Genomic DNA, 13,478 nt, shown 5'->3' with positions numbered 1-13,478 from the left:
GGGCCAGGGTCGGGGGGGGGGGAGCGGTGGGGGCCCCATGGTGGGGCGGCTGAGCTGAAGCCCACAGCCCGACCCTGGCCCTAGCAGGCTCCCCGAGGCTCGGGCGGGCGGTGCTCACCCTGCAAGGCCGGCTCCCTCCTCCGCTGCTGGATCTCCAGCTCCGCCAGCTCACTGAGAAGGACGATCCCGGGAGTCCCTGAGCCACAGGGCGCAGGGGCTGTGCGTGGGGGCCCCGGGGCAGCGGCAAGCTGCGGGTCCCGCGGGCCGATGCCCGGCAGGTCCCCCAGGTCGATGGTGGCTGCGACCAGGGCGTCCAGGCCCAGGAACGTCCTGGGTAGGTGGCGGCTCCTGCAAGCGGAGCCCTGGCCCTCTTCCTCCTCCAGGTCGTCCTCCCGATCCTCAGCCCCATCCTCCGACCTGGCTTTCCTGGGGGCCTGCTGCTTGCCAGGGGGGGCCTCATCGAGGGCGCCGGGGCTTCTCTGCTGCTGTAGGGCCTGGGGGCCGGCCCCCGACGAGGGCCCCACCGCCTCACCCCGCTCTGCTGCTGCCCCTCCCTGAGTAGATTGAGCCTGGGCAACGGCCTCAGGGCCCCCTTCCTCGAGGAGGGCCCCACATCGCAGTTCTCGAAGCCCCTCCAGTGGGCTGGGGTTTGCTGCCTTCCCCAGGGGTCCCCGCTCGGCAGGGTGGGGGGTGGCGGCAAGGTCCTGGGTGGCCTCCCTGGCCCCTGAGGACAACCCCGGCTCCTGTGGGCTCTGGGGGCTTTGAGGGGGCAGCTCCCTGGGTGGGAACGTCCTCGCTGGCTCAGGCTGGACCCTGGGGGCTGTAGTTTGCATAGTTTTGGGGTCCGAGAGGTCAGGAGAGTGCGTGCTGGGGGACAGAGTGAAGCCCGAGCTGGCCGTGGGGCAGGTGTAGCGAGGAGGCAGGCCTGTGGAAAGAGCAGGTGTCGTCAGGGGGCAGCCGGGGGTATGGGGGGCTCTGTTCTAGATGGGGAGAGGGTGGCCTCCGATCCCTGACTCACAGCTGGGAGGGAAGGTCCCCATCTAGCCCTTGGCCTCTGCCTTTGGAGAAGGTGAGGTAGGAACAGGGAACACATTACATCGAAGGGGGCCGAGAGCCAGACTCGGGGCTGTGAACAGGTCCTGCGGCTGGGCCCAGCCTCTGCCACCTTCCCCGGCAGGCCAGACACTTTGTCACTGGTGACCCCCACTGCAGGCCAGCAGAGCCCGTCCCTCGTCCTACCCTGCCTGCCGGGAACTGGGAAGGAGAGGTCAGAGGACGGCGGGGACCCTGAGAGCTTACACCACGGAAGGACCGTGGATGGGGAAAGAGAGAGAACAGAGCACAGCAATGGCGCCCTGGGCCCTACCAGGGACCTGGGGAGAGGACGGCGCCCCTGCAGGGGCCCCACGAGGCGGTCCCTCAATTCGGCTCTGCACATCCACAAGTGGGAAGAGACCTCAGAGTGGAAGGGGGCGGGCCAAGGTCAGCCCAGCGTCCGCCGCTCTCACCTGCTTCCAGCGTGCTAAGGTCGGCTCCAGCCCGCCGGCTCTCCCCACTCGCGACCTCGGAGCTGGGCAGCTTGGAGCCAGGCCCAGGGCTGCCCGAGGGGCCGAGAGAGAAAGTGCACGGGGCGCTGGGGTGTGGCGGTGTCACGGGGCGGCTGGCGGGGGGCTTCGGGCTGGGCGAGTGGCAGCAAGGGGACAGCTTGGCGGGGCCTACGGCGGCCGGGGAGGGGGTGCCCTTGGCTGTGGGGGTTAAGGCAACTGGCTTGTGGGCAGACTTGGGGGTCTTCTCCTGGGCGGGCTCCTCCAGCTCCGGGAGATGGTCCTCAGGCTTCCGCTGTCGGGGTGAGGGAGAGGCTCAGGGCGCCATCCCGCGGGGTGCGGGGGGAGGGGATTCTGGGGCCGTGCTGCAGCAGAGGGAGGGAGGGGGCACTGCGTACCCCCAGGGTGCGGCCTGGAGCGGGTACCTGGACGGGAGCCGTCCGCTGCTGCTGCTGCTGCTGCTGCTGCAAGGCGTAGAGCTCTTGCCGCCGCAGGAGTTGGGGCCGCGAGTACACCGGGAGCTGGCTGGGGGGCTGCACGTGCGAGGCGGGACCCCGGCCCCCGTACATGGGGGGCCACAAGGAGGCCTGATCCATGACGTCGGCTGTGGGCAGGGCCAAGGAGCCATGAGACCCAGCAAGGATGGGATGCGGGCAGCCCCCCAGCCCCCCCCCCGAGTGCCTCACCCCCACCTGCCCGCTGTCCCTCCTCCCTGGCAGCTCCTCTACCCGTCTGCTTGCCTCCTGGGTGGTGGCCGGGGGCCTGCCCTGCCACCCCGTCCCCCTTGCGGGCTGCTCCCTTCCTCAGACCTGCTTCCAACCCCTCCATGTTCAGGCAGCCCGCCCAGGAGGCTCTTACCAAGCGCGTGGGGGGCGGTGTGGGGGGTGGGCTCCGAGGGCAGGATGACGAGCTGTGCAGGGCTGTCCTGGGACAGGGGGAAGACGGAGGGCATGGAGCCTGGCACGGAGGTGGAGAAGCCTGGGGGCAGGTTCTGGTGTAGGGCAGGGTGCCCAAGGCCTAGGGACACAAGGCACAGCGATAAGGCAGAGTGGAGTGGGGAGCCTGGTCTGGCCAGGCCCTGAGCTCTTGGGCCTCCCGCACCGGGCCAAGGGCCGCTCAGCCCCACGCCAGCCCTGCCCCACGCCCACGGACTGCCCCATGGCTTGCCGTCGGAGCACTGACCGTAGGAATGGCCCCCCATCCACAGGGAGGGGCTGCGGGTGCGGGGCAGCCAGGGGGGATGGGCGGGGTGTGGGTGGGAGGCCGGGTCCCCACCCAGCTGGCCGGTCTGCAGGGAGGATCCACCGGTGATCATGAGGTGAGGGGCCAGGTCCCCGGGGCAGCCGCCCGACGGGTGGATCCGGGAGAACTCTAGGCGGTCCTTGTTGTCTCTGTGGGTCATGGCGGGGATGGGGGGTGTGGCGGGGCTCAGCACGGCCACTGGCCACCCAACCAGCCCTTCCACCCCATCCTGCTGACATCAGCCTTAGAAGGAGGGGCTTGGAGCTTCATGGGGACAGCCCAGGATCAGGTGGGCCTTGGTGGTGGGGGTCTCCATCCCAGCCCTGGCCCTGATAGCGGAGGAAAAGTCAGCAGAAACCCCAGCCCAGCGATGGCCTGTCAGGCCGCTCTGTCCCAGAGCTGTGGCCCTGCTCGCCCCCGGAGGGTGGCCAACGCCCCGTCCTTACGGAAGCAGCAGCTCCCGGCCGGCGAGTCCCAGGCGGTCCTCGGGCAGCCGGGCCCTTTCCTCCTCGGCCTCCAGGTCCAGCGCGGGGGTGGGGCGGGGCGGGCCGCCTGCTGCACGGGGAGAAGGAGGAAGGCTCGAGGGTCTGGGTGGCTCGGGCGGCTAAAGCAAACAGGGACCCCGCTTTGAGCCACGGGGGCCGACGAAGAGAGGGATGGGCTCTGCCGAAGGCTGGTGCAGGGAGTCCATGGCCCCGAGGGATGGGGGCGGGCCGGCCAGCCCTGCAAGGGAGGGGACCGCCGACGTGGGGAGGGGACAGCAGGAGAGCCCAGGGCCCATCCCAGCTAAGCTTCAGACGGGCACATGAGGGCCGGGGAGCCCCACTCCCCACCTCCCTGCCCACCAAGGGTCCTACCTTTGAAGGCAGGGGCTGCCCGGCCCTGCCGCCCGGTGTTGGCGCCGTAGGCCGTCTCCGGCCGGCTCACCGTGTCCTTCTGCCGGGACAGGGCCACCGCGATGCCCACGGGCGGCTGCCTCACTTCTGCGTCGCTGTGCGCGGTGTCATGCTCCCGGCTCCGGGCACAGTCGGGCCTGTCGGCCTCGCTGGGGGCCTGGGCGGGGCCTTTGGGGGCTGGGAACTTCATCTCCTGCTGGGCACAGCTGGCCTTCAGACTGCCCAGGCCCACGAAGGGCGCCTTCCGGCCGGCGACCAACGCTTGGCTGCTGTACTTGAGCAGGCTCTGCATGGCCGAGACCTCGTCGGGTGGCGCGGACAGGTCCTGGGGCAGGAGGCCGGCCTGCTGGAGGCCGCCACTGAAGGGGTCCAGGTAGGCACCGCCCTTACGCTCCTCGCCCACGGCCATGGCGGCGCCCTGGCCCGACTGGATGCTCCACGGGGGCAGGTGGGGCCCGCCGTAGCCCAGAGAGGACAGTGCCAGGGACTTGCGCTTGGCTTCAGCCCCGCTGACGCCCCCCGGCTCCCCCTCGGGGGTCACCAGGTGCTGCTGATGCCGGATCCGGGCCACCTTCTGGGCCCCAGGGGGGCCTGCGGAGGTCTTTTCTAAAGTGCAGCAGGCCTGGGGGACCTTCCCCCCCAGCGGGTCTGGGTGACCTGGCCGGGCACAGTCCTGCGAGTGGGCGGGCAGCTCGAAGTAGCCACTCTTGTCCAGACCACGTTTGGGGATCGTGGGGAAAGGCGTCTCGGGGCCTGTGCTGTTGAAATACTCCAGGCCCTTGAGCCGGGGGTTGGGCGCAGCCTCGAAGCCCCCAGGCCGCCGTTCGCCCTTGCCTTCGGCCTTCAGCTGGGTGTAGGAGACCCCGTAGGGCACAGCGTGCTCAGGGCCCAAGGCGCCATCGAGGTGCCTATCTTTGCCCTCACCTGCCACAGCACAGGCCTCGGCGGCCTGGAAGGGGCGGCTCTTCTCAGCCAGGTGTCCCACGGAAGGCACGAAGGTGGGCGCGCTGGCCTTCAGGTCTCGGGGGACTTTGTCCTGCAGCGGGCAGAGCCCGTCAGGGCCCGCGTGCAGCTGCAGGCAAGGGAAGGAGCCAGCGGCTGTGCTGAGGGGCGGGGGCGGCCCAGCGGGCAGACCGGACGGCACCGTGTAGGCCACGGCGTGGTGCAGCATCTGTCGCCTCTCCAGGCACTCGCTGAAGGCCGGCCCGGGCTCTGCAGGGCCCGCCGCCTCCTTGGCGCAGCGCCCGGGGGCCGCCCCCGCCACGCCAGGCCGCACCAGCATGCCACCCGCACAGCTGGCCAGTGCGGCCTTGCCCATCTCGCCGTTGAGCACCTTGGTGTTGAGGAGGCAGGAGGCGAGGTGCTTGGGGCGGCCCTCACAGGCTCCGCGGGGCGCGACGCCTCCCTCCTTGCAATGGCCGTCCGCGGGCACAGGCAGCACCAGCTTGTGCCGCTCCTTGCTGCCGTCCTCCTCGGCCGCCGGCCGCTCCTTGCCCTCCGCGGCCTTGCCGGCCTTCTCTCTGCCCAGCAGGAAGCGGTCGAACTCCTTGGCCCCCTTCTGTAGGGGGCCAGCCTCGCCCCGGTCACGGCTGCAGGAGCCAATGGGGTGACCGGGGGCGGCCCGGGCCACACCGGGGAAGCTGTGGTTGGCAGGCAGGAGGGTGGGCTGGGGGGGCAGGTAGAAGTTATCTGCATGCCAAGAGAACCGAAGTCACTGGGAGGGCTGGGCCAGGGGCAGGAGAGGTCAGACCACCCCCCGCTCCCAAACATAGGCTCTAGGAGCCTCTCCCCGCCAGCAGCCGGTAGCGACCCGCGGCGGCTGTTGCAAAGAGCTTATGCCGTGAAAACACGTGCAGTTCCCCACGCTCGCCTCGCGTGAGTGCACACATCAGAGCACGGAGCCCACTCATGCACGCGACCCCCACCTAGACTTGGGCATCACCCCAAACCGAAGCTGTGCTTCCCCTGAAGGTTCTGACGGGCGTGCAGCCCCCCGGAGACAGGAACGGGGAAGGGTTCGGCTCCCCCACCCGGTCCCGAGGAGCATAAGTGGGGGAAAGGCAGGAGCAAGAGGCAGGGTGCGAAGACCAGGTACCCCCGCTTCCCAGGCAACGCCAGCAGAGTGAGAACCGGGCCAGTCTTCACAGCCACTGGAGCCTTAACACCGGGCAGGGCGCTGACCCGCAGCCGTGGGTGGGCTACGTGGACGGCGCGCACGGCAGGAGAGAGCCTGCGGCCTGGGGGCCGCACACGGATGACCGCCGAGCGCTGGGCTCTGACCAGGCCCCCGTGAGAGCTACGACCCCCCAGGACGAAGTGAGGCCTTGTCTGATGATGGGCCCCTGGCTCCTCTGCACGGTGGTCACCGTGGGCACCTCTGGCTGGGGTTCTAGTGACAGCTCAGACGAGGAAGTGGCCCCGGCCGGCTGTGGCTACTTCTAGCCTGCTATCGGCTTTCGACAGCCCTGCAGCTCAAGGTCCCTCTAGGAGCGCCGGCCCCCTTGCTGGGCTACGGCTTGCTGTCCAGCCTGGGCCCTGGGCCAAGCCGGCCATACCATCCCTGGGGGTCCCTGGCCAGCCCTGGGGACACCCACTGCTCCCAGAGTGAGGGCTGGGCTCCTGTCTCCGGGGAGCTGGGGGGCCACCCCCCTGCAGCCAGCTGGGGTGGCAGAGAGAAGAGGGCCTGGAGCCCAGAGGGGGCAGACGAGGGAAACAAAGAAACATTTGGAACTTGTAAAACTGTCCTCAGTCACAGAAGTTCCTTGTCAACTTCCTGCTAATTAAAACAAGGGGGAAGAGGGTAGCCTGGGTGAACCCTAATTAGCTTGATTTCCGAAACCCAAATGTTTGGATGGGACGCTGCCACAACGCTGAACGCCAAGAGGCCACCAGCGCTCGGGATGCCGGCGACCCACGGCTGGAGGGGAGTTTCTGGGCTCTGGTTCAGCCCCTACAGACGCTGTCAAAACAGCTGCACATGTGGGAGTCTGGGGGACCAAGCCCAGGGCTTGTGGGGGGCTGACCATCCCCTGGGGATGGGGCGGGGGGCTTTCCCGGCCCTGCCCACTGCAGGCAGGGTCTCATCTGTGTCAATCCCCACCAGCCAGTCCAGGGCGGGGTCAAGGCCGCGGCTTTCCGGACCTTGGCCACCCTGCCAGACCCAAGGCAGCAAGACACACCAGTGTCCTAGAACAGGAGGCTCTTCGGGAGAAAGGGCTGGGGCGGGGGTAGGAGGACATGGGGGATGGCCGAAGCCTCGCTCCCAAATCTGCCACACTGGGGTCGTCTCGCTAAGGTCCCCTTCCTTGCCGGAGATCCGCTCTGGCACACTCTGACCTGACCACTACCTCCTGAAACCCTGCCCGGCGTCCTGTCTACCATGCCGTGGGCTTGGGGGGTGCCTCCTTGGCCTCCACGAGAGCCCCAGTTTCGGGGCTCCTGGGGCTCCCCCGAGGTGCGTCTATCCTCACCCGGGGGGCTCCCCTGGCACCGACCCCCACCATGTGTGCCCAGCCACCACCTGGATACTACTGGGAGAGACTCTCTGTGTGGGAGGTGGCCTCCCCCCTTCCCCTTCTCCACAGCTACACCCCTCCCAAGGTCTGGCCACGGATGGGGGTTCATCGAGGACCTCCTGACCCTCACACACCAATTCAGTCTCGTGTCATCAGAAACAACGTAACCAAACCAGCAGTCTCCCTGCCTGTCTCCTGGGCACCAGCCCAGAGAGCCCTTTCTAAAACCCAAACGAGAGGCCAGTCCCCCCAGGAAAACTCTGCAAGACAGGCCACGAAGGCCTGCAGCCGCTCCGCACACCTGTCCCTTCTCTAGGGGCCACACCTCCCTCGGCCTCCTTGACAGGGTTCATGTCCTGGACATCGGGACTTTGCACAGTGTGTGTGTGTGTGTGCGTGGGACAGCTCACACGCATGTGCCCTCCCCACCCTCCAGGATGCCCTGCGCCCCAGACCCTAGCACGGCCCCAAGCCAGCACTTGCCTTTTTGGGTTCCATAGAAACGATGTTGCCCATAGAGAACGTTGCTGTTTCCATGGTGATCCAAGTGGCTCATGGGTAGGAAGGTGGATGCCAGACCCCCCGAAAATCTGGGGTACCCTGGAGCTAGGGAAGGAAGGAGACTGGCTGCAGAGGCACGGCCAAGGCCCTGGCCCGCTCCGGCCCTGACCCCAGGGAGGTGAGAAGCAGCGGGCGGCCCAGGGGCGACGCCCTGCCAGGCTTGGTGTGTCGTCTGCCGGTGGGAAATCAACCCATCAGCACATCACATTAGCTCTGGCTAGACCAACACCATCCCTCCGGTGCGGTACAAATTGAATTGCTGATGGGCTGGGAGAGGAGGGTGGACGGTGGAGGAGGGGCCCGTGGTGCCTTCCCCAGCTGCCCACGGCGGCGTGGGGGCTCTGGGGCCGGGCAGGAAAGTGGCCCTGGAGAGGCACCCTGGGAGGACATGCACACCGGACACGGCCTCAACTCCCAGCCAGGACAGCTGGGGCTGGACGCCACCTTGGCCTGCGCCATCCAAGCTACCGGGCAGCTCCGGGGTTGGGCGGTTCACACCCTAGGGCTGGCGCGGTCAGGGTATGGCCGAGGCCCGTTTGGCTGGAGGCTGCCGGCCCTGTGGTGTCTCCGCTGCCTGGGCCTCCTCTGTGCTCGGAGATCTACAGAGGGAGCTGGCCCCCAGCCCGGAGACCCTCCCTGGCACTTCTGAGTCATGCCTGGCAGGTCCTTCTCTGGGCCCCAGGGCCTAAACTGGCCTCTAGGCCTGGCCCTGTCCTGCCCCGAACAGGAACTCCAGCCACACCCTGTCCCCCATCCCCACCCCTGCCTGTCTTGGACCTTGGGAGCTCCAGCCACCTGGTACACACACGCTGCCCCCAGGGGGATGAAGACAGACAGCAGTTAAGCAAGGCCTGGGAGGCCCTTCCTGGACCCCTGCCCCGGCGCCCGGCTGTGTCTGCTGGACGCCCAGAGCCTCGAGGCACCTTGAACGTGGCTCTTCACCACTGGTGATTCCCGCCTGGGCCAGCAGGGAGGGGTGGCGCTGGGGCCAGGTACTGGGAAGCCGGGTCACCTGCTGGGCCGGGGCAGGAGGATGCAGTCTCACGCTCTGAACACCTCCTCCATGGAAAGCTCTGCAGGAGTTTCTCTCGGGGACACCGGGATGTTGTCCCTGGAGGGACCGGCTCCTGGAGCAGCTTCCCACCCTTCTGGGTGGCCTTGGCTGCGGAGAGGGAGCCGCCATCCAGGGGTTTCCCCAGAGAGGAGCTGCTGCGGGGCCCTGCAGACAGCCGTCCCGGAGGGCAGGCGAGGCCAGGTTCCCAAGCGAGTGCCTGTTGTGGCCGACTCCGGGAGCCACATGCTGGGGCGGGGGAGGGGCAGCCGTACCCCTCGGAGTGTGCCACGGGGGTCCCTTCCTTCTCATTCGTCCTGTTTCCTGAACTGCACTTATGAACCAACCCCTCTGCGGACCCAATGAACATTTCCTGTACCGGCTGGTGGCCAGTAAGGTACCGGCTGGCGGCTGGGCACTCCATGGGGTACCCCGAGGGAACCACCTTTCCAGAAGGGGCAGGGTCAGAACCACAGGACCGTCCTCCAGGCCCCCATGCCCTAGTCCTCGGGCAGGGACATTGGCTCATGGCCTGAGGCGGGCCTGGCTGGGCTGCGGGAGGGAAGGGGGGTGGAGGGTTGGAGCCAGGGGGGCTGGGCTCTAGGTCAGTGTTGGGCCGCTGCAGCTGCGCAGGGATGCGGGGCAGTCCGCAGCTCACCTTGAGCGTCAGGGGTCCGGGAGGCCCCTCGCCAGGCCCGAGGCTAACAGGGAAGCCGTGCTTCCCCAGGGCAGGCTGAGAATGGGTTGGGGGCAGAGCTAGGACTGGAACATGGCCAGCATCGAACGGGAGCCCCCGCCGGGAGCCCCCGCCAGAATCAGGCCCCTTCCAGACCCTAATGATGCCATGGGTGGTTCTCTGGCCTAGCGGGTCTGAGGTGAAGCTGTGGAGTCTCCTCCCCATCCCCACGGAATGTTCTAGGCAGATCCCACAAGCCTGAAGCACCCCACTACACCAGCCCCATCTGCAGGCTCCAGAACGGTCCGGACAGAGGTGTCCCTGCTTAAGGCTTACGTCCCCAGGCTCATCCGAGGGCTCCAGAAAGGTGCCGGCCGCCACCCCGGCCCGTCCCCTTCCAGCCCCTCCCGCTGGATCCGGGTCCGCAGAGTCCGGCCAACGGGCCCGGTCTGTCTGCAGAGACGCATCTGGGACAGCTGCTCCCCAGATCACACTCAGCTCCTGGAGGCCCCGACAACAGCCGTGAGCGGGCTGGGGCCGGGAGCCGTGGGGCGGGGGGCCGGGGGAGGGGGAGAGGTTCAACCACCACAGCTGTCCCCTTTTAATTGGCTGCTGTTAAATGTTTTACGGCCCTCGTTTTGGTAAACAGAAGTCTGTAAATTCCTCCTGCCCAGAACCCGTTTCCCGAGCGTGGACCCCCCCTTCGTGACCCCCGGGGAGGTCCGGGCTTGCTGCCCACCCGCTGCGTGGGTGCCCGCCGTGCGCAAACCTGTCCTTCCGGGCTGGTGGCCGTCCAAGCGCAGGGGCCCCCTCCCACCCCCAGCCTGCCCCTCGGACACCCCACAGGGGAAGTGGGGGGAGAAGGAAGAAACAGCAGAAGGGCAAGGACCCGGGCGGGGGAGGGGGCTGCAGGGGATTGGGGGCAGGGGGCCTCCCAGCCCGGACACAGAAAGGTCCCTTTCTTTCCCCCAACACGACCATCCTCTCTGACCGGAAGAAAAGAAAAGCCGATTTTACACAGCAGCTGTTCTGCGGGGGCACCAGCCAGGGCTGCCGTGGCTGGAACCCACGGCCGGGTCCTTGAAGGGGCTATGCGGGGGACAACATGGGGGCTGTGGTCGTCAGCAGGGCTTGAGGCTCGAGGCGCAGGGAGGGGGAGGGGCTGGACACCAGAAACGCAGGACCAGAGCTCCTCACGTCCACACCCCTGCAGGGGATAGTGTGGTTTGGGTCCTCCTTCCCGGACCCCTTGTACCCCTTGGGTTCGGGGCTGCTGTGACCACCTTAAGGGACAGGGGGCAAATGTGTGTAGAGCAATAGCCCAGGGTCGGGGGAACCAGGCCCCAGACCTGTCCCTGGGCTCCGACTGCCCTCGAGGCCCCGGAGGGCCTTGATGAGCTCTGAGGAGGAGCCCCGAGCCTCGGTGGGCGTCTCCCGACTCCACAGGGTGGAGGACACCCTGCATCCTGTCCCTGCCGCTCTGAGCCACAAGAGACTCCGGCCAGTCCTGTGACATAAGGGACAACGGGGGAGAGGGCCAAGGCCTTCACCCGATGGGGGCAATGAAGCAGACGGAGTCAGGCCCTGGGCAGGGGCAGCACCTTTCAGGTCCCTGGGCTGCTGGGGGGCAGAGCGACCTCACACTGAGCCCCCTCCCGGGATCCCCTGGGCCTTTACTGGCTGTCCGGGGAAGTCAGGGGTGCCGGGGAGACAGGTGGGGAGTGGGCAGCCCTCCCATGTAGGGGCTGCCCAGAAGGCGGGGTCTGACGCGCAGAGGGGATAGGAAGAAAGGCAGGGACACTTTACAGGGGGCCCGGGCAAGAACGACGGGGCGGGGGGCTTCTCCCGACCCTCTCCCAGTGAAGAGGCGGGGACCTGGGAGGACCCAAGGTCTGTTGCAAGCTTCTGAATAAGAGAGGAAGGAGGGGGCGCCGCACCCCCATGTCTTCTCCGAGCGGGGCCACCCGGACCAGCCTGCAGCACCTCCCTGCTCCTGGGCCGCACCCCACTACTCCCCCAGCCCCTGACCTCCCAGAGACCACCCTCCGGGGAGGCCCCAGGCCCTGCTCTCGCATCTCTTGGGAAGCCAGGTCTGGGGGTGTGGGGGCGTGTGGCCAGGCAACCAGAGGACGGGGGCTCTCTGGGCGAAGCTGCTCCCCGGCCCAGGCCCAGAGTCCGGTAAACTCTTCTGGGGGCCCCGGCCACCTTCCCTCCCCCAGGGTTCTGCCTTTCTGCCACAGACACCCCACCCCCCAGGCCACCCTGACGAACAGCGGGCCGTTCCCTGGAGGGTGACCGCCCCCCCCCATCCCGAGGCTCCAACTGCTGGAACGTTCTCACCAACTATCAGGCCTCGAGCTGTGGCTGCGGGCCACCAGGAGGGTCCCAGTGCCAGACCCCGAAGGCAGCTCCCCACAGCACGACCGACCCTGGAGGGCCGGCTCTGAGGAACCCAAATGCCCATCTGGCCAATCAGAGGCCCCGTCTCCTCTGGGCCAGACCACTGGGGGACGAGGGTTCAGCAAGGGTCAGGGCCTCCAGATGGAGCCCAGCGGATGTCCCTCTCGCACCTGCAGATCCCACCCGCCCGGGGACGCTCCCGCCACACAGGCCCAGCTAGGGGTCCCGGCCCCATGACCGGACGCTGGCTCGCTCCGCACGACGCCTCTCTCAGGATGTCGGGGATTCCAGGTGTGGCGTGCAGGTCTACTAAGTGACAGCGACCCCGCAGAGTGCTGGGTTAAAAAGGATTCTGAGAGGCACCTGGGCGGCTCAGGGTCCTGGGATCAAGTACCGCATCGGGCTCTCCGCTTGGCGGGGAGCCTGCTTCCCCCTCTCTCTCTGCCTGCCTCTCTGCTGCTTGTGATCTGTCAAATAAATCAATAAAATCTTTAAAGAAAAAAAGGATTCTGAGGTTGCAGCCACATGCACCTGGAGTGCCACGATTGACTAATAACCTCTGTCCTGGGAAGGGGAGGCATGGGCAGTGAGCAGGAGACGTGCCACCCCGGCTGAGCTTCCAGAGGGAGACCCCTTCTCCAGGACGGAGTGGGCTTTGGAAGCTCGGCCCTCAGGGAGTGCCCGCACCTCGGCCTCCCACAGCTGGGGGTCGAGGCCTAAGTGTGGGCTCGTGGTGGTTCCGGGTTCATAGCATCTGTCAACGTCCCGGTTCAGGTGCCCCCTGCTGTCCAAGGTGCAGGGCCTGGCAGCGCCGGTCTCGTCCCAGGCCCACAGCAGTGCTAAGAGCCGGGGGAAGGTGCCAGGCCCTGCACCTTGGGCGGCTCTGGCGCGAAAGCAGCGGGCAGCCTGCCCGGGATCCAGGCAGTTTGCGGACAGCCCGGGCTCCTGGCACGTGCTGCCCCGAACACAGATGCAGGGCTCCCTCAGAGAGGGGAGGGGCCTGAGGGCCTGGGAGGGCTGGGGGCAAACTGGCGTGATCCCCAGAACCTTCACTGAGATCCCCCAGGACAACCCTGGCTGCTCGGGGAGCCCACCAGGCCGGCCTACTCGCCCTCTGGAGGGCTCCAAGCCCCAGGGTTCGGGTGGCTCGGCCACAGGCAGTCACGAAGCCTAGAGGATCCTGGGGGACACGAGGACACCCCAACCCAGCCCCATCTGCAGCTGTGCCGCAGACAGGTCGTCTGCCCGGGCAGTGACATGGGGACCTCTCCCCAGCCCAGACCTGTCCTCACCCGTGCTCCCACTACAGGTGTCAGCCCAGGAAGCGGCCAAGGCCCCAGCCCAGCAGTGGACAGCTGCTACGGGGGACACGGCAGACAGACACAGCAAGCGCTCAGGGAGGCCTCTGCCGGGCACCGGCTGGCCAGCAGGCTGTGTGAGACTATACCACCCTGGGTCAGGAGGGCTCTCCCGGTCAGCTGGGTGCATCTGGGGCAACAGAGGCCCAGGGGTGCCATGGCTCCCCCAGCCTTTCGGGACCCACTCTTGAGCAGTGAAGGTGACCCCTGCAAGGGCCAGGGGCCTTGGGGCTGG

The 13,478-nt window shown here is 67.8% G+C and overlaps 1 protein-coding gene across 2 annotated transcripts in view; it reads right to left on the bottom strand.

Annotated features, from left to right (window-relative positions):
- The window catches only part of BAHCC1 (BAH domain and coiled-coil containing 1), a 56,203-nt gene that overhangs the window by 15,364 nt on the left and 27,361 nt on the right, over positions 1-13,478 (bottom strand). For both annotated transcript variants that reach the window (XM_044247252.1, XM_044247253.1), the window contains exons 3-10: positions 7,681-7,803; positions 3,644-5,371; positions 3,233-3,341; positions 2,727-2,935; positions 2,403-2,561; positions 1,970-2,148; positions 1,509-1,839; positions 119-925 (exon numbers count right to left, since the gene is read on the bottom strand). In XM_044247252.1, the coding sequence (XP_044103187.1) occupies positions 119-925; positions 1,509-1,839; positions 1,970-2,148; positions 2,403-2,561; positions 2,727-2,935; positions 3,233-3,341; positions 3,644-5,371; positions 7,681-7,803 (3,645 nt within the window). The remainder of the gene's footprint in view (positions 1-118; positions 926-1,508; positions 1,840-1,969; positions 2,149-2,402; positions 2,562-2,726; positions 2,936-3,232; positions 3,342-3,643; positions 5,372-7,680; positions 7,804-13,478) is intronic.

The sequence above is a fragment of the Neovison vison genome, chromosome 5 (genome assembly GCF_020171115.1).
Source record: "Neovison vison isolate M4711 chromosome 5, ASM_NN_V1, whole genome shotgun sequence".
In the NCBI taxonomy this organism is placed as follows: Eukaryota; Metazoa; Chordata; class Mammalia; order Carnivora; family Mustelidae; genus Neogale; species Neogale vison.
The sequence above is the reverse complement of the archived record's forward strand: the minus strand, read 5'-3'. Positions and strand labels throughout refer to the sequence as shown.